The following is a 20,386-nucleotide window of genomic DNA, read 5'->3' as shown; positions in this document are numbered from 1 at the left end:
CATTAGTTGTTGAAGGAAAAGTTAATTCTCTTAAAGTGGAAAACATGCTGTGGTTTAGATCTAAGTTTATAACCACTTTATATATATATATATATGTGTATGTATATATATATATAATTATATATATTTATTTATACTGTACATATATACTGTGCAGAGTTCTTAATTTACTATTTTAGTACTTACTAATTTCCTGCTGACTACAATAAACAAGACCAATGTAAGAGTCAATAGTACTTCAACTTCAAGATAATACATTTTCCCTCAGTATTATGATCTACCAATACATATATGTTTCAGTAGCCTATAGTTGTTTTATTTAAGGATATCTTAGGAGACTGGACCTTACAGAAAGAGAATTTCCTTAAAACATGTTCTGCAGAACTGGGTTAAAAAAAATAGCCAGTGCTGGAAAACAGTGAATTAGAGAAATAAATAATTCAACCACTTTACTACAGCTCCTGCCCCAATCTCTCTATTTCCTCAATGAGGAAGTCAATGTCAGACTTCGTTGCTGCTGGGTTTGAGATGACCATTCGGAAGAAGTTGACTTTATCGCCCTGAGGCTGATATCCAACCATGGTAGTACCTGACTCCATCATCAGTGCTTTGATTTTCGGTGCCACCTTTATAATTTAAAAATAAAAAAATAAGAGAGAGAGAGAAGAGAAGAATTAAAAATTTTATCCTTTCTTGGTATGTTGCAACATTTCTTAATTTGGAAAAAATAAACGGACAGATCGGAAAGGCACTAGTTGTTATAAAAAGATCTGTAAGAAAAAAAGCTTGAAAATATAAATATGTAGGAATGACTATTTAAAGAAAAATTGACAATAATACCCATCTTTTTTATTAAGAGACTAATAGCATCCTAGAGTATTCATTATGTAACAATTTAATCTATTAAACATACGTGCCATTTCTCTGTGCTGAAGATTTTTGTCATGAAAAAGTGTTTTCTGTCTTTTGATGAAAATGTACTCCAGAACCACCTTTTAGAGGGTAATGGATGTTTTCCATGAGAATATTATGCATTCTGAAAGTCATTTTCTAGAGGCAGGGTAGGGGGAGAAGCGGGGACACAATGGAAATTTTTCGACAAGATTTATTTCAGAAAGAATATTCTCTGTTAGCGTAAGCCATGGAAACCTTCCAGTAGTTTTGCAGTACCGTGCATTTACTACAATCTCACATCTTCACTTTAATTTACAAGGAATAATGTTCTGACAATCTTAATATTTGGTATTGACTGAGCCCAGTTTTGCCATCCAGACCTTCTTTCTCTCTGCCAGCCAAGGTTAGATGTCCAGCTCTTACACTGTTTTGCAGGATGCTTTATAATATCCTCTGACATTAAACAGGGTCAAATCAAGTATTTCATCCTTCTTCCCAGTCTTATCTTCCTCTTTTCTCTCTTTTTTTGACAATTTCTTTATCTAACATGTCACTGGTTGACCTAGGAATTTCTATTCTTTTCTGTTCTCTTTCCCCAGTGTGATGCAGACATAAAATCCTCTGCAAAACTTCCCAAGTTTGCCCATTCTTCTCCCTTCCCAAACAGGAAAAAAATTGCAATTCATTTTGCCAGCTATAAAATCATTCTTTTGTCTCCGGAATGTATTTCATTCCACTTCTGTCTGTCTAAAATGCTACTACAAAATTATTGTATTTCACTTCCCCCAAGTCCTAAGTAACATGATACTTGACCATATGCCTTCACTTCCCTCTATTTTTTCTTCAAATAAATTTATCCCAAAGGGTGTAAATTTTCATGGAAATGCATTAATACATGACTAACCAAGCACATTTAAAATTTATATATAGACCTGAGGACTTACGTGTTTCCATGTCCTTTACCTGTCCTAGCATTTTCAAATAATTACCCTCATGTTTCTTTTGCTGATATGCTGCCCTATTCAAACAGGATTGGGACATCTTTGTGCCTCACTACTTTTTAAAGATGCATACTGCTTTTGAGAGTACAGAAGTGATACAAAACAAATAATCACTGAGTATATTCTGTATCTCATTCTATAGGGGAAACGTGACTTCAGCCTCAGTATGAGACAAAGGTGGACAAATATCAAGGTCGTAACAAGCAATTGAAGAACTGACATCCCAGAACTGGGAACATGAGTCAACACACAGATAAATTATTTTTAATAAACAGAACACTTTGGGTTGAAAGTAGGCTATATTTTTGTATTTAACGTAAGCCACATACCCTGTGTAACTTTTCTCTTCTCTCATCAGAGTCTGGCATGCCCCTGAGACTTGGCGGAATATACCAAAAACATACATTTGTATGCTCTGGCTGCAAAAAGAACCAAACACATACAGTGATAAACAAAATAATACAGATCAATCACACACTAAAGGCCAGTCAGTAGCATATTTTAGCACAGACATGGAAGACAAAATATAGTATTAATTTTCCTAGTTCTGCATGTTAAAACAAAATAAATGGATTACAGCACTGCTGGTTGCATCTGCTGTCTTAGATTCCCTATATACTGTCCCATTTACAATGTTTTAGGGTGCTAATGAAGTGCAAATACATTTCATCTTCATGGAGTTTTATGAGGAAGTGTTTTCCAGGATTGCAGCAAAAGCAACCCAATTTCCCTTTTCTTAGTAAACAGAGAGATGAAGTATATTTGTTATTCTATCAACCAAGAGCTTATGCAGTGGCACTAGCAACAGAATGCACAGCAAAAATAGCAGTGTCTCAGTTATGTATGTAAAAACATGGAATCTCAGCTTGAGTAGATTGTATTAAGGTAGTCTTCATGCCCTAAAGTGAGAAGTCCTCTGCAGAAGAGGAGAGGACATAAATCTGACATTTATGGCAAAAAACCACATGCATTTGGCCAAAAAATTACCCAGATGCCAATAGTCATGTAGGTCTTTAGAAAATAAGAGCAGTTTTGCATAGCTGGCTTGAAGAACTGTAAGAAGTGTGAAGACTGTTTTTGAAATTCCATACAGATTTGGCTCCTATACACAGGTTAAATGAAAGAAAACTTACCTCCCCTTCAAAAACCATCTCAAATTCTTCTCTGTTTTTGATCTTAGTGTAGAGATATTCTGCCAGCTCCAGGCATTTGTTGATCTGATTTTCAAATCCTACTGTACCCTGTTTTAAAAAGAAACTAAGTATTAATTACATGGTCATTTTTCCTACTCCAATGCAATCATCTTTTCAGATAAGCTTCACTCTTAAATGTTTTCAGTCAGGAAACATTTAGCAGTATTATTTCTTGTAATTTAAAAGTAAAGTTAATCAATACTACAAAAGTGGCTAAATGTGGCCTTACTGTAATCAGTATTTGGTTTGGGTCTCATTTTAAAAGAATTTATTACGATAATAACAAGAGTTTTGATATTTTTAATAGATTATTTTTAGCTCTTTTTCTTTTTCAGTTTCAAAAAAATACTATGAATATTAAGTCTTGGCTTCCCAGCTCTTTCTGAAAGACTGGGATCGTGGAATGGGAACTCAGTTGAAAGGGTAAGAGTTGGGAAGTAATTTATTTCCTCTGAACAGTTTGCTAGAAATTTGCATTTTAATAAGTCAGCAAACAAAAGCCTGCAATGTGTTTCCTGAAAATCATTTGCCTACCCACTGATCTTTTGTTGTATCTGATTTGTTTTGAAAGATCATAATCCCAGAAAAAGTAGATGAATGTTGCTTATAAATTAAGGGCGGGGGGGGGGGGGGGGGGGGGAGTTTTGGGTTGTGGTTTTTTTTTTTTTTAAAGTACACTTTGTATATGAATGAAGAGGTAAGACAAGTACACTCTTAAATTATTGCATATTTGGGTAAGTTCTTTGTACTGAATAAAATGCCTGAAGTTAAAATCACAAGAATACTTCTGGACCTAGGCTATATATTTCCACTATGAGGACAAGAGTATGATCACTCATGGTGGCTAATGCTGAAGGAAAAATTTCCACAGCTCCTAATATTTTGTTTTCTTAACATTTTTGTAAAATAATCATGCAATCTGCTAGAAACAGGTTCTATCCAATACCTCAGAGATCTCAGGTCCAAGAAATCTGAATCTGTCTCAAGACTAAACAGAAATCTGAAATAATTAATGTCTGGAGAAATTTAAATTCTAGATATGCAGAACAACTTAGCAATTTTATTCTATATTATTTTTAAAGAATCACATCCAGAAATATCCTACTTCTGAATTTTAAATGAGGCCTATCCATTATGATTTCCACTGTATATTTTTTTCTTTATTGTGAAGTGCTGTACTTCTTTAGTGAGGTCATTTTAACAGGTGACTAACAGCAGAGGTAGAATCACATGCCAGTTTTAACAAAATGTACTCGACTGGTATTCAGAAGAACATTCAGTCCATGCTTTAATGGTGCCTGTAGTCAGCACTTGGTAATTAGAACCACAAACAACACACTTCAAAGTTGCTAGTCACGGTCTGGTTCTAATGTGCCATAAGCAGTTTCACGTTCCTGGATTACAGTACCAAGATGATTTATTTTGGAGGAAGAACTGAGTCTGAACTGAAATGTACTTAGCCTGGTAATCAATCCTGTGCTGATTACTGAAGTCATTGTTACAGGTATTTTGTGTTGAAGCGTTGTGTTTCTTTTTCTGAAGTACTTTTTGAAATAAACAATGACAACTCTACAATCTGTTTAAAAGTAACTGTATATCTGAAGTTCTGTTACTTTCTTCCCTCAGTCTTCAATAGTGAGGAAATCTGCATGAAACCATCTCCTATCATCACAGATTACTTACTATTGCTGTCCATCTCTCACCCAAAGTGAAAACTGGGTTATGATTGTACATTTTGCCAATAAATTTAAACTCATTTTTATAAAAACAATATTAGACGATAGACAGGTTACCCAACTGAATTCCCATTTTGTCAGCAGAAGAGCAAGAAGAATAGTAATAAGATGACTGCAGGTAAAGAAATAAAAATGTAACGTGTTTTCTTGACTACATGGACCCCTGTCTTGTGAACACATAGGCCTGTATGTTTCTGGTTTTTGAGCTGAACTTTTACTGTTTACCTTTGCCTTCCACATCAACCAGAATTTGAAAATGTCCACATGTCGACCACACTGTATTGCCTTATCTCCGGTGTCATAGGATACATCATACTGTTTGTCTTGCTGGAAGAGGTAGCCTGCACACATTTGATTGCAGCCTTGAAGTATACCCTGTAATGAAAAATGTGTATTGTATGACTTACATGGCATATGTGCATATGAAACTGTATGCATTAATAATATATAAAAAAATGTATTTAAAATATATACAGAAGAATTGTTCTTTAATGGGCCAAATTATGAAATACTGACCTTGTTTTGTAAACCTGAGCCACAAAAATAGTTTCATAATATAAGGTAGTTCTCTTAGAAGTCCCTGAGTAGTTTTATACACCCACAGACCTACACCTGGAAAAACATTCTCATATTAATTTGTATTCTTAGTTTTTGATACTAACTTTGTCCACTTTACTTTGTATGTATGTTTTTATGTTTGTATGATTTTAAGACTTAATTTTTTGATGTGTCAAATTACACACCAGAATAAAGCTGTGGTCTCTCACTGCAGCAGATAGAGAAAAAAAAGTAACTGGAGGCTTCAACTTCATATATTGTCCAGTTTATGACACTTAACATTAGTGATAAAAATAAATACAAAAGACCTAAACCAGACATTTTTTCTTACAAACAAATATGGTCCACAGACCAATAGAACCTACAGATACTGGTAAACATCTCTGAAGGAAACACACAGGAAAAAATTTCTGTATATTGCACAGAAGTCTTACACATGTGACATTTCTGAAACAGTTAGCACCTCCTCTAGAGTTCATCAGTGGTTCTTTGAAGAAGCTCGAAGACACTGGCGTATCTGATAAATACAAAAATACCTACCAAAGTTCTTATTTAGAGAATAAAAAATTTTGCCAAAATCCTCCAACAGTTAGCATAAATAATAGCTAGTGCTTCCCTGCAATAGATGTCGAAGTGTTTTATAAAGGAAAATAAACACTGCAGTCTTCGGTTTAGAGATGGGTCACCTGGAAGAGCAACAGCAGTCCTAGGACTGGAACCCACAACTCCTTCACCCCAGTTCTATACACGGGAACTACTTCTTCAACTAACTCTTCTAGCAGCAATTGACACGCCAGAAATTAGTAGACAACAGAATTAGGCCTATCCACAGATGACATGATGTGGAGTTTTTTTATCATCTAAGGAAAATAAATATTGCTTAAAAGAATTAAGACCCTGGTCATGCTTTCATTGATGTCAATGAAGAATCTAGAAAAAAAGCCCTAAAAAGATACATGGAGTCATAATAAAAGCATTATGGTTTCTTTTCAACAGAATTGAGAAACTTTTCAACCGCTGTGTAAGGTAAAAAAGTTGCTTTTTATTTAAGCAGTTTAGACTGTGACCAATTACTAAAACCAAGGGTGTATGGTCAGTATATCATAGAAACAATGGGGCAGATGTTCAGATCAATTATATTAGCATGGCTCTAGCATTGTTATTAGAACATGCAAAGATTCAACAGCTAAAGATCTGACCCATATTGTCTACAACTTTAACAAAAAAATCCCCAAAAAACAAAAAACCAGAAAAGATAAAACAACTTCCTAAACACAATGTAAATCCACACAATTATTCCTTCCAAAAGAAGTTTTGAAACTAAATGGATTTTACACTACCCTCCTAAAAAGTAGGGCTTGGTATTTAGTGTTTTGGTTTTTTTAACTGCTTAATTATTAAATATAAGGCAGACCTTCTCCCGGACAAGGATGGCAGAACATTGCAACAACACTCCCATCATCTTGTGTGGATTCCAAGTGACTGAGTTGGCTCTGCAAAAAAATTACACATTCAGATAGGTTTGGAAAACAGAAACTTAACCTGAGGCAGTCACCTTTGTTTTTTGCTTTCAGCTAGAAATGTATGGAGTTTTGACCATGATGAATTCACTATGCAGATTATTACTGTCTCAAGTGTCTTCTTTCCCAGATATACTGTCTGGAAAAGGAATTTTCCGTGCATTAACACTGCAATGTCAGACTTGTGATTGGTTTATATTATTACTAATACCAGCTAATTTGTGTCAGACTATGCTGGTGAGCTGATATAGTAACTTCATCCCCAGAAGACTCCACTTCTAGAAATAGCACTAATAAAACTAACAAAAGAAGTTTGACAGGTTATATCAATTCAAGGTACTGATTGAGGGAGGGGGATGTCAGAGAATTAAGAGAATGCAGTTCTTTACTGAAGAACTGCTGGAAAAGTAGAAAGCAAAGGAAAAGACACTCCTCTTGCTTATCTGCTTTTCCAGTTAAAGCCACAAGATGCCTTCTCTGTACTAGTTTGTCAAGCCCATGGACTGTTAAAAGGCTATAAAATTTTACATCACAATCCTACCATTCTGTATGTAAAGCTTAAAATTTACATGTAAGCACATGTGGATGCACAAGATCACCTAATTTATTAGCCAAACAGATGAGATGTTCTGTATTTTTAACATACTGTCCTAGACAGTTTAATGATGATGCTAAAATAAATGTGCCAACATTGCACATCCATTGACCTCTTCACCCTAAGTAATTAATTACGAAACGTCCCCTTGATTGACCATGTGTTCCAGAGAAGGAAAGTGTATAATCATATTTCACAGACTGTGCATGTGTTCTTACAATGCGGTTGAAAGAAAATGCAAAGCTATTTCCTCCTCTTCTACACCCTGCTATCAGAGAACGCAGACACAACCACAGTTCCTCTATTTTGAGCAACACAATGACTCCTTCACCCCAGTCTGAGGACCACTAATTCCATAAAGATTCCAGACACAATTCCAGCCTCTATCTGCGCTAGGTTAGTCCATAGCACCCCTCAGCCAAAAGAACAGCTCACCCTGTGTTGTACCTGAGGAGCTCACCATCCCTCTAAAATCTCCTGCTTAGGCAGTGCAAACCAGCAGGTATAGCTCAGACTTAGGAGGCAATTACCTTTTAAAAAACTTCACTAACAGTTCAGATGGAGTAGTCAAGAAATAGAAATTTATATAACAGCTCATTTCCTTCTGAGACCTCTGCAGTTTCAGTTTAGCACATTTATTTATTCAACTTTCAGGGTTCCAAACAAAGACGGTTTCAAGCCACTTTTGCAAGGAGCATAAGGTTTATTTGAACATGAAGATGTCACTTTCTACCCTCACAGCCAGCCAGCCAGAGACTGTCCTATCACAGGCAATCCCACTCTGTACCGTGGCAGCATGCCAGCCCTTGCAGGCCCATGGCTGGCCAAGTCTAGCCCGACTGTTAGCCACAGACCCCAGCTGGGGCCTGTGACAGGCAATTATGCAGGAGGACACGTGGGCCCCATCCCACCTCTGAAGATCCGTACAGCTGACTTAGAAAAGAAATAATATCACGCTTCATGGCCTGCTGCTTTCTGTACTTGCTTGAGATTATGGTCTTAATTAGCACCCCTGGGTTGACCTCAGGTCAAAAGAGGTGTGCCAAACTACTGTGACCAAACCTGTATAGCTTAAGGAAAAAATTTTCCAATGCTGACCTCATATTAGACGTGTTGCCATGACGTGAGTGACTTGCAAATTAGATTGAGCGGAGGTAGATATGATTCTGCTACTTCAGAGTACTCCTGCCACACCACACACTGCTGTCCTTGAGACAGGAGGGTCCACATGATCTACCTACCAGTCCTGTACATTATTCTTTATCTTGTACTTGTTCTTCACTTACTGTATGAGATGCCCACCACTAGGAAAGTTTGTTTTCCCTAAGGCCTAAGGCAGTGCATTGCTCACTGTTCTCATTTTATGCTTTTACACAGTGCCCGCTTTCAGCACAGTTGACTTGAGGAAGCAATTTGGTGCTGATTTGAGAGTACATGGATAGAACTTGTTTCAAATCTTATTTTGCTTCCCTGGAAACCGATATCTACGGTGATGGCAAAGATCTGACATTTCTGATTCTTCATTGCTTTTCTGATTTTTATTCAGACGGGCAGCCTTTTATGACAGAGAAGTTTCAGAGGAAATCTAACGACAAACACACCCGCAGGGTTATAAACATCGCATCTTCTACAGACTACAACTTTGTCATCATCAGATACGGGAACATCTGTGCCAAGTACTACTTATGGGACTCCCCTTAGTCTGAATTGTAAGGGCTGGGGGGAGGGTCACGCTCTCACTCTGCTATCACTTCCAACACAAACGCTTGGCCTTTTTAAATTTGGTTCAAATAATTGTTTAATAAAGGCTGGCTTCTGCTCTCAGTGGGCATCTTGGTAACCTGGGTTATGTGCTTGGGGGTACACACACACTCTCTTTTCTGCAGACTGCACTCTGGCCTCTACAAGAGCTTCCTGCTTGTTTCACGTCATCCCCACATGGCACCAAGTCACACATTCCTTTACCCTGAGACGCGCTGAGTATCTGTGACTCCTTCTGGCCTCTCTGTAAGCTCCCTCAGTTTTCTGCCAGGCACCGTAGAACTGTACCAGCTCTGTGCTATCACAGTCCTTTTCAGCTTACAGGTACTGAAATTTGCCCCTAAAAATTGCTGCTAATTCAGTCTCTACCATATGTTCCTCTCTTTGTTGCACACAAATATATATTGATGTGTATATAAATATACAAGCAATACAAAAGCAAGCATATATATATATTTATAAAATTTCATTTGCAGAATGTATACCCTTTATTTTCTGGAAATTACTGCAAACATCCTTCAGGAGAGAATCTCTAGGAATTCCCACCATGTCATGGCTTCCCATCATAGGTATTCATGCTCAAGCACCTTCTCTGGATTCTTCACTGCTATTCTCAAAGCCCTACATTTCAGAGATTGTCTAGCTCTCACACTTCATTTTTTCCTTAAATCCTCCTTCACCCATTCCCAGAGTTTTGATCCCTTCAAAGCTCTACATAGAACAATCTCTTCCTTCTTGCCAAGCAATATCCTTGTCCTCCTTCAAATCTGCTGAAAACTTACCTTTCACTCAGCTGTAATTCACTGTTTTCTTCTGTAGTATTGTTTCAATCTTCCTACTCTGAACCTTTCCTGTCTATCTTGCTTTTGTTTAATTTAGTGCTCAAACTCCCGAATGTAGCAAATTCATTTTTTCATGAGTTTGTGAAGTGTCATGTACATTATGAAAGTACTTTAATAACAGTATTACAAATAAACACCATGTAGTACCTTTCTATTCCATTCAATTTATGACGATGCTTTCGGGACATTAAGAGTCCACCTCCCCAGGCAGCCTGGAAGAGACAGAAAAAAGAGTAAGACTTGTTTTGGAAAACCCTGACATATTTTAATTTACACAGGATCTAGTAATAAATATTTTAATTCAAGACAAAACGTGTAAACAAAAAGAATCCTCTTTTGCCTGAATAATAGCACTTAATTTAGTTACTTACATCTACATGGAGCCAGAGGTTGTATTTTTCACATATATCTGCAATCTCCTGTATTGGATCAAAGGCTCCATATACTGTTGTGCCTGCAGTTGCATTTACAAAAAGAGGAACGTATCCCTGCAACAAAAATAATAATATTTAATACAAAATCCAAGCTTATACAGAAAGAAAAAAAATAATAATTTTAGAAATGTGTCTATCCCATTTTCCAGCCTAAAAATGTTTTTCTTCCCATCCAAAAAGTACATATTAGCAACAGTAGAAACTAACAAATTTTGTACATGGTAGGAACAAACTCGGTTTTTATTGTACTGCAACTTGACAAAATAAACTAGTCAGAAGGTAAAGAAAATTATTTTGTCTAATCTCTTTCAGTGAGGATATTCAAACACTCCAGTAGAAGACTAGCAATAATCAAGTAAAGTTGAGACTCTTACATCAGTAAAAAGGAAAATTAATGAAATGTGACTTATAAGTTGCAATTTGAAGGCTTGAAGTTGTTTCTTTAGTCTTTATGTACTTATAAACAAAACAAAGCAGAACAAAGCAATCCAAAACAAAAGCAATATATGTGGAACTATCACATCAAAGTGAGACAATTTTGAATTAGATGAAAAAAAATGTGAACTGTAATATCATCAAGTGCCCAAATATAAAGAAGTTAAGAAATAAAAAAATACTAATCTTGATTGTTCTAACTTTGGTGGTTTTACACAAAATTAATGAATTTTTCATTGCATTGATTCACGAAATAACAATGAATGCCTCAAAAGATTAAACTTCCTGGCTATATTTACTAAACCTGCAGCCTCACACTTGAAATCTACTGGAATTTTTAGGACTTCAGTAGAATTTTTGATGGTTTTAGCTAAACTTTAAAGTTTGGACAAAAGTAGGTTTAGTTTCATGTTTTCGTATTCTTTTTCATATATTTCCAAACAAAGTTATTTTTAAAAGTCATAAAATACAGATTTGTTTCAAGAATTAAAAATACTTTTTTTAAACAGTAAATGGAAACCTTAGCAAGACATATAGATAATTCCCTAAATAATACCTGAATGTATAATTAAGCAGCTGAAAATATTATTATAACATTTATATCATTATAATGTTCGCTTTTAACATAAACTCTCAGACTTCACAGGAAGAGGTAATTTTACTAAGCCAAGCATTTAAGTACTAATTTTTAAAAACACAAACCTTTTGTTTTGCTTCCAAAATTTTTGCCTCCAAATCAGCTGGTATTATTTTGCCTCTGTAATTATTGTAGAAACAGAAAGACAAAGAAAATTGAGGAGTGCATATGGAAATACTAGCTACAGCTGAAATAATGTAATAGGATTTTCTCAACAGGCCATTAGCAACTTGACACACTGTACTGAACCAGTCCATAAGCACAATACAACAAATTTAACAGTCGAACACATTTAATATATCAAAACCTTAGCATTCATCCTACCTTTCATTGCATTTTATCAAAATCACGTTGTCTGTTCCAAATCCAAGCGCAGCTCCAGCTTTCTTTATTGAGTAGTGACTCTGCAGCAAAACATATGCACATTTAATGGAAAGGTTGTTTAATGATGAAGCATCTTCACAACATACATCAATAAATTAAGAATTAGCAGCTTATTAAACTCACATGTTCTGAGGTAAAAAGAACCAGTTTAGGGACTGCAGCCATGCCTTTGGTTTTGACTTCAGGGAAATACTTGTAGCGTGCAGCCATTATGCTGTACATGTTGGAAATAGCTCCTCCTGTGAATGAGTAAACGAACGAATAATAAAATAGTCACAATGAGAAAAAATGCATATAAGAACAAAGACATACAAGTCTCATTTGCATTATGCAGTGAAAGTGGCGGTGAGCTATGAAAAAACCTATGTCTGAAATGCATGGTCTTCAGTCTAAACGGCAAAGGGACAGACCCTCTAGAAAGTCATACCGATAGCTGGAATTTTCTATCCGCCGTCTCTTTCAATCACTAACATTTTGTAACACATTCCTAAAAAGTTCAGCTTTTGTTGTGCTGCTTTTGCATGACAACTTCTTGTCAGCAAGAATAACAGGAACTTATAAAATTGTCTAAGTGTTGACTGAAGAAATGTCGCATACTGGGTGGATTTATACCATCTTGTTGTAGATATAGAAGTTGATGACTTAAAGGTAGATTTCTACAGCTGAGATAGTTATTCTAAGCTTCCTTGTAGTCAGTGAAGGGAAAAAGGCACTTTGCAGGTTATGATTCAGCTAACCCATTTTGACACTTACTTTTAAAGAATGTGAATTGAGGGAATGCAACTATTTCTCTTGGTTTACTGCTGAAAAGAGCCCAGGACAATGAGTTCAGTGCTGCGATGCAGACCTCAAGATTTAGTAAGATGAATCTCATCCGTAAAGTCTTGGATAACTTCTTCCTCTAATATTTCTTCATCAACAAGAACACTGAGAAAGATCTGTATTTTTCCATCAGACAGGACTGGAGACCGAGAAAGTGTGCATTTTTTTGTGGCCTGTTCCAACAAGAGGTGGAATTGTCCTTCATCCTCTGAAACAGGATGGTGTACCCCCACGTCAAACCCAGAAATCTGAGTTCTGCTGGGAGTCCACATCGTCCACACATAGGCCCGGGACCTCCATATGGTTTACCAGTCTTTTCCATCACTGCTGACTGCCTTTGTATCACCTTCACGGGAAGACATTTTGTCCCGGTCTGCATAATGGAATCATACTTGTGAATCCAGTCAGATTATGTCCCAGATAACATGTCCCAGAAAGCGATGGGCAGTTACAGTCTTTTTCTGACTGTGAGCCCAAATCCTCACTGACCATCAAAGAAGACAGTACATGATTCTCAAGAACTATTGGTCAGCAGGGATTGTGGTTGCTCAGCACCTCCAGAAATTAAGCACCTAAAAAGGGTGTTTAAATGCCTAACTATATACCAAAGCTTCTAGTGAAGTTTTAAAATGTTGTCCAGCCATGATACATAACCATACCCAAAGATAATTGCTTTTTCCCCAACCATCTTTGTGGGATGTTTAAACAAAGCATTCCTACTACGAAACATCTGATGCATTGTTTTGTGTTGCAGATATTGTGGTATTGTGGGCATTCAGATACAGTTTACGTTTATTTTAACTTTTGAATTTTTAGTCAAACCACCAAAACAGAGAGGAAAAACTCACCAGGTGAGAATATTCCATCGCCATCTTTATTTGACCACCCAATAATCTCTCTCATCTTTCGAAGAGTTATTTGTTCCATAAGGACAAAAACTGGGGCAATTTCATAGGTAAACCTGCATGGATAAAGAAAAAAAAAACCACACAAATAAAAAAAAAATCAAATAGAGATTTTAAAAACACACAAAAATTTCCCAGGCTACGATTCTTTGTGAAAATGCCTAAGATTCCTAAAAGTTTTCCTATACATTTAGGTTCTGATACTGCAACCTTTACCCAAGCAAAAACCCTCAGGAAGACAATACTGAAAATAATTGTCAATAAAAACTGCAGTACTAGCTCTTTTGCAACTTTCTATATAACCAACATAAGACCTAATGCTTACCATCATAGCACTGCTGACTGCTGTACAAGATGGTACTGTAAAAATTTGTTTCCCAAAGTGCCAATTCCACATTTGTGGAATAACATATTGCCAAGTCCTTATAAAAACAGTGAACTTCACTGAGCTAAATACAACCATAATTAGAAGTATTGAGCTAGGGCTTCAAAGTCTAAATACAATTAATTATGTGGGTTTATTCTGTTGATGATCTCCAAGGACAACTTATTTCTACAATACCATGTGATCAATAACTGTCAAGAGTAATTATAAATGATGATTTTCTAATTACCAATTACTAAAAACAAGCCAGCAGTCAACTATTGTATCCACTTAATGAGGGCAAAAACCACTGCATAGTCTGGTATGCCCTAATGTCACAGACAGATAAGTGTATGGAAAGTGACAGCCATACAACCATTTTGGTGATCAAGGTACATGGATAAATCACTACCACTGTAAACAAACTCTGCTTGCTCTGTGCGCCAAAAAAAAAAAAAAAAAAAGAAAAAAAAGGAGAGGGAAAAAGAAAGCAGATAGAAACTAAATAATCAACCTGTGGTTTCCAGAAGAATCTGTAAGAATATGACACCCTGACACTTTGATCTTACTGATGTCTTCCACTTGAATAATTTCACCAAAACGTATGTGTTGTCTCTCTAATACTAAAATGACATTTTGAGAATAGGTACGGGAAACTTTAAGGAGATGTGATATGAAGAAAGGAGCATGTGTCTGAAAAGCTTGTCTTTTATCTACAGCTGCATTGGTTAGTTAAAATATTAATTTTTTTTCTTCAATCCTTATGTGTCCTTAGTTCATCAGAGAAACACCACCACTATTTTTAAAACATTCCTTTAAGACTAAACAACATTTGTAATTTGTTTAATTGTTGGAATCGTTATTTTCAGAAGCCAAAATACTGGTTATTTTGCTTTTATTATCATTAGAACTGCCAGAGACAGACAGCTGAACACTGATCTGAAGTTTGGGTGCTGCCAATATTTACAGAGAGACAAAATTAAAAAACCAGTTGGTGTCTGCTAATAGGGGTGGGGTGGTGGTGTTTTAAGCACTGCAAGTCTAGGATATATACCAGTCTTTATTGAGGCAGAATGACCAACTGAAGTCAACAGGAACTCAGCAGTGTGTAGATCACCGAAGCCTAACACAAGATACATTTAAGTCAACGTGGGTTTTTTTCCACCAGTTTAAACACATTTTGACGTTTTGCCTGAGACCTTGCACACTGATCCTACGTACCTCCCAGAAGACTTGAAAGCTTGAACAAAAAATATATAATGTTAAGCAAGTCTTTTGTATATAAGACATCAAGTGTTCACGAGGGGAATTTGCAATATACTTAAGCCCAACTAAAACAGCCTTTCTTTATTTTATTATGTAAATATTTTCTGAGTCTTCAAAGACTGACAAAGATATAAAAGACTGAAGATGATTATACATGATAAGGCCAATACAGCTATATTAGATGATGGCCATGATTTTAAAAATCACATCTCGCTAAAGTTCACTCCAACTTATTTGTTTTAAAATTAAATTATTTTGAAAAATTCAGTTAAATGCAGAAAATGTGTTTGGCTTGGAAGGAACTCTCCGATTTTAGAATCAATCTCCTTACAAAAAATGCTGATTAGATTTTCTTATACAGTTACAACCTTTACAGTTGTTTCTATGAATTAACTAAGAGTCATGAGTCTCAGCTCCTTACTAACAGAATAAATGAATGGGTTTTTTGGTAGTGGCCAGTGCTGGCTTAATTCTGCTCTCACCTAAAGGCCAAATCGCCTTACCAGGCCAAATCACTCTAGCTACCTGTCCTCCTGTTTGCCAGTATGCAAAAAGCATTCTGAGAACAAACATACAGCATTTTACATCATTTTTCTATGTTACATTTTCGTAAGCATAAATGCGTAACACTGAAAATAACAATATAATTCTCTCATCTAACAGTGGGCATAAAGAGAACTTCCAGATAATATTACTGCTTTCTAACCTCAGCTGGCTGGTGCATGGTGAGTGAATGCCTTCTACTACATATCCCTAGAGCTGGATGAATAATGGCAACTTCTGAAATTTCCACCCTGAAGGTCTTATGATTAGCAATTGAGCTATGAATAGCACATTGATATATTATTTCCAAGTCAATGTGGGAAGCCTATTGTGATTAGTTTAATTTAATGTATTATCTTCACAGTGACATTTAAGTAACATTTCCTAACAACAATTTAAAATTTTAAAAGATGTTTTGATTACTCAAAACTCATTTGCAAAAGAAAAAGCATTTTTTTAATTGTTCACAAATATTTTAAGTATTGTTTATAGGTGGAAAAGCAAAAATGGCAAATGGAAAACATTCCCTACCATAATCCAGTGTTACCGTTGCTTGTGTGTTACATGCTTGTGTAGCTGAAATAGATTAGAACAGTTTCTAGTTAAACACCAGAACCTGCTCTTCTGTGCTGGAACACTGCTTAAAACAAATAATGTGTTCCCCAGAGTTCACAGGGATGATTTGGCTATTTTTAATAACCTTCTCTGTCAGTTCTTTGAATCATATTTTACAAACATCTTGCTTTAACCGTACTTGCAATTACTGTATTATTTGAAAACATATCATGTCGACCTTGGTTTGCTGAAAAAACCACAATATATTATTTTGCATTTGCTAAACCTCATACAAGCAAATAGTCAATTTTCATGCTCATAGAGAAATATTTTCAAGATATGTTCTTGTTTGAAGTATAAATGGATCAGAAATTAGCCTTACAGAACTAGCTATTTAACAATTTACTTTTAAAACCAAAGGAAAAAGCAACCTCATTTAAAAAAAAAAAAAAAGTTACTCTTTCAAAGTCAGTAAGTGAGATGATGTTAATAATGATGGCAATATTTCGTAAGATTATCAGTGTCTGCTACAGAGCTGAATTCCATTATGTCCTCTCAGATTTGTGCAATTTCACTGATTCCAAAAGGGTAACTAAGTTAGTCAAAGGAAAAGGGGCTTGCAGAGTTACACTCTCAGAAGTACATTTTTGTGACAGAGGAACAATATTTAAGCAAAGTATTATTTTAGAAATGTAATCAGATTTGTTTTCACTTTTAATTGTGGTGTGAAAATAAAAGCACTTCAAAGCACTTTGCAACACTTCTTTTACAACTAAAATATATGTTGTTGGGTATTCTTCCCAATCAGCTTTTAAATCTGAATGTCTCATACCAATTTTTAGGAAACGCAGATCTGATTGAGAAGATTGTTACAAAGAGCAGGCTGGTTTTGGCTGGAGCACCTTATGTATTTTTCTTTCTTGCTAACCTCCTGAAACAAGGCCAGATCGTAATCTACACAGAGCTGCTAGTAATCAGCTATACTTAATGAACCATTTACTCGTGGATAGGCCAGTGAAAATACTGTTCCTTTTCCAATCTGCAGATACATTTCCTGTGTTCTGCCAATCTGCCAATTAGCTACAAACTACCCAAAACAGAGGTAGCTTTAGAGTTAAAACACATCCAATGCAGGACTAAAACAAAGCTGTTTGTTCCCTGCCAAGTATTTAGGCTCCCATCACATTTTTGAGCATATACAAATCAATATATAAACAAAAACTGGCTAGTGTTTTTTTTGTTTGTTTGGTGGTTGGTTTTTTTTTTTATTATTAATTATGCTCTTTGTTGCAAAAATTCAACATAATACCTTAAATTTACATCTATCTTTCATTAATTTTGAGGTGAAGAAACATTAGGAAAAGTTTCCTCATTGGTATGTTCTAGATGTAAAAATTTTACTTTGTTATACTTGCATTTCTTTATTTATACACAGCTTTAATAAATCTTATATGAGTAATCCGTTATCATCAAATTAATTTTCTATGCTACATTTTTAACCATTTTGAAGCCACCCAGAAACCACTTCTTTACCAGCACATGAACAGGGGAAGGTGGTGCCCCAAGCCTGCTATGTCTGAAGTCAACAGCAGAAAAGACAATCAACTTTTACATATTTTGTATTCTAGTGTTAACATATGGATAGCTACAGAAATACTCAGTCTGGAGACAAAGTCTTAAAAAAAAAAAAATCGGGAAAAGATAAAGAAGATAGGTCCAAGAATAGAAAAATAATTTCATGGTACTGTCTTAGAATCAGCATGTTCTACTTACCATGTGGTCTGGGATATTTGCATTTCTATTTATCAGAAATGTAAAACTGTTCAGCTTTATATAACTATTTTCACTGTATTACTGCCACATTAAGAAAAATGTGTCACGCTTTTATTGAAGATGCAGCAATTGTCATTTAAAGAAGAAATTTATGCAAGTCTGTGGCAGTACACGTCTACCATAATAGACGGCAGCCCCTGTAAGCACCAGTCACAGGCACCGACAGGACGACCCTGCTTACATGTTTGTATTAGCAGTCGATGTCAGCCACTCCCCAGCCAAGCCAATAATGTCCAGTCCCGTGGACAGCTGATTGAAAAAGCGAGGATGACCTGGAAAGAGAATTGAGAGCAAGTCAGAACAGCCCCACTAGTATCTCTCAGGTTCCAATTTTAAACCGTCCAGCTGTTCTGACACAGACGGTGGGTCCGCGCTCCTAACACACTTGCAGCGAAGTTTTCAAAGCAGGTCCTGCTTATGGGGGGACCGTTAACCAACTTTCACGGATGCCTCGTTACAAACTTGGAAAACCGCTTTGGAGGGAGCTGCTGCATAGAATCATTAGCGTTTAAATTAAAAGAGAGGACCTCAGAGGCGCTTGAGATTGTAAAACACCTCCGGAACCTGGGCAAGGGCTCGGGTTCAGGCTAGCCCAGCTCCAGAGGCCCCCCCCGACCCCGCAACCTCAGCCGTGCTGTGAACTCGGAGGGGGGGAGCGATACTTGGCAGTAACAACCTGCAGGTGCTGGGGTCATTTGCATTTGAATGGAGAAAGAGAGGAAGGCTCATCCGCTTGTAATGAGGCTGTAGGGATGGGGGAGGAAGGGGGGAGCGCGGAGGGGACCGTCGCTTGCTGAGCTGCGCGCCCACGGGAGCGGATTTTCGCGGGACCTCTGCGGGAAACGTCCCAGTGCAGGGGGACCCGCTGCAACGGGGCGCCGAGAGCCCCTCAAGAGACCCTCGGCACGGGCGGTTCCCCCACACAGTCTACAAGCCAGCATTCACCTCATAAACAAAGGCCTTGCTGTCAAACCGAAGTCAGTCATATTCCTGTATTTCAGCCGAAGTTGCTTTTACAAGCAATAAGCCCCACTACTTGGGGGGTCTACTTTTTTAGCATGAAGAGGTGGAATTCTTAAAAAAATGTTGACGGAGGCGGGAGGTGTCATGATTTAGTCCTTATCTCAGCTCTCTTGGGAAAGGACAGGCAGATGCCACGCTGGGGACAGCCCAGCCCGAAAGGGGGAGTTTAGCGCTCGACGCCCGGAGGGACCCTGTCATGTCGCATTTGGCTCAACACTGGGAACATCAGCATCTTTTGACGTAAAGAAATAAACGCGATTCTGCTCCGAGCGATGTCAGCGGGGCCCGTGAGGAGGCGTGAGCCCGCCGGCGCGGCCACGTCTCGGCACATCCCGAAGAGGAGGCTGCCGCGGGAAGTGGGGGGACACGGAGGCGAAGCGACTGGGCTGCTCCTGCCCCAGGGAACCAAACGGCTCAGCGCTGAAGCCCAGAAACATCACGCCGGCTTAGCTATTTGCTTTGTACAGCGCTTCGCTCCCTTGCCACGAGACACGGTTCGGGAAATACGAGACATTTCGCTGACCTCCCAAAGCTGCCATCGAGCCCGCGGTCTCCTGAGGCTGGGCTGCAGATTCAGCCCCGCTGGCTTTTAAAGGGAGCTTCACTGAGAGAGAGAACGCGAGTCCTGGGAACCCGGGGAGCCGGGGCGGGTGTCCTGGGACGTCACACCCTGAGAGCCCGAGCATCTCTTTGAAGCTGCACCAGGTCCTGCTTCGAACAGAGCCTGTGCCTGGTCGGATACCTGCATCTCCGCTCCCGGGGACAGATCCTGCCGGTCCCGCAGAAGCTCCAGGGGAGGTTTGGGCTGGCTCGACATCCGGGCGCAATCAATACCGGAATAACGGTGGAAGCACGCAGACCGCAGCGACTCCGGCTTTGCTGCTGGCCACCTGTTCAACAGCCCACGGGGCTGGGAGTGAAACACGCTTCCCTCTGATTAGAGGCACAAAATCCAAATATGCCCCTGAGACTCTTGACTAAATCAAAGCACCGTGTGAATGGGAAACGACAGGCAGCTAACCGCCACGTTTGTCGGCAAGTTTTTCTGCCGAGCCGAGCCGAGCCGGAGCGCTGCTCGCCGGGCA

General features: G+C 37.8%; 1 protein-coding gene across 1 annotated transcript in view; it reads right to left on the bottom strand.

The window, feature by feature from the left end:
* Positions 1-452: 452 nt before the first annotated feature.
* Positions 453-20,386, bottom strand: part of GAD1 (glutamate decarboxylase 1) — a 34,543-nt gene continuing 14,609 nt past the window's right edge. The window contains exons 6-17 of the mRNA XM_074145961.1: positions 18,460-18,550; positions 13,661-13,773; positions 12,114-12,229; positions 11,931-12,010; positions 11,672-11,726; positions 10,472-10,588; positions 10,248-10,312; positions 6,797-6,875; positions 5,050-5,199; positions 3,029-3,136; positions 2,225-2,314; positions 453-626 (exon numbers count right to left, since the gene is read on the bottom strand). Coding sequence (XP_074002062.1) covers positions 453-626; positions 2,225-2,314; positions 3,029-3,136; positions 5,050-5,199; positions 6,797-6,875; positions 10,248-10,312; positions 10,472-10,588; positions 11,672-11,726; positions 11,931-12,010; positions 12,114-12,229; positions 13,661-13,773; positions 18,460-18,550 — 1,238 coding nt within the window. The remainder of the gene's footprint in view (positions 627-2,224; positions 2,315-3,028; positions 3,137-5,049; positions 5,200-6,796; positions 6,876-10,247; positions 10,313-10,471; positions 10,589-11,671; positions 11,727-11,930; positions 12,011-12,113; positions 12,230-13,660; positions 13,774-18,459; positions 18,551-20,386) is intronic.

Source organism: Numenius arquata, chromosome 3 (genome assembly GCF_964106895.1).
Source record: "Numenius arquata chromosome 3, bNumArq3.hap1.1, whole genome shotgun sequence".
NCBI lineage: Eukaryota > Metazoa > Chordata > Aves > Charadriiformes > Scolopacidae > Numenius > Numenius arquata.
This window is presented reverse-complemented; position numbering and strand designations above follow the sequence as displayed.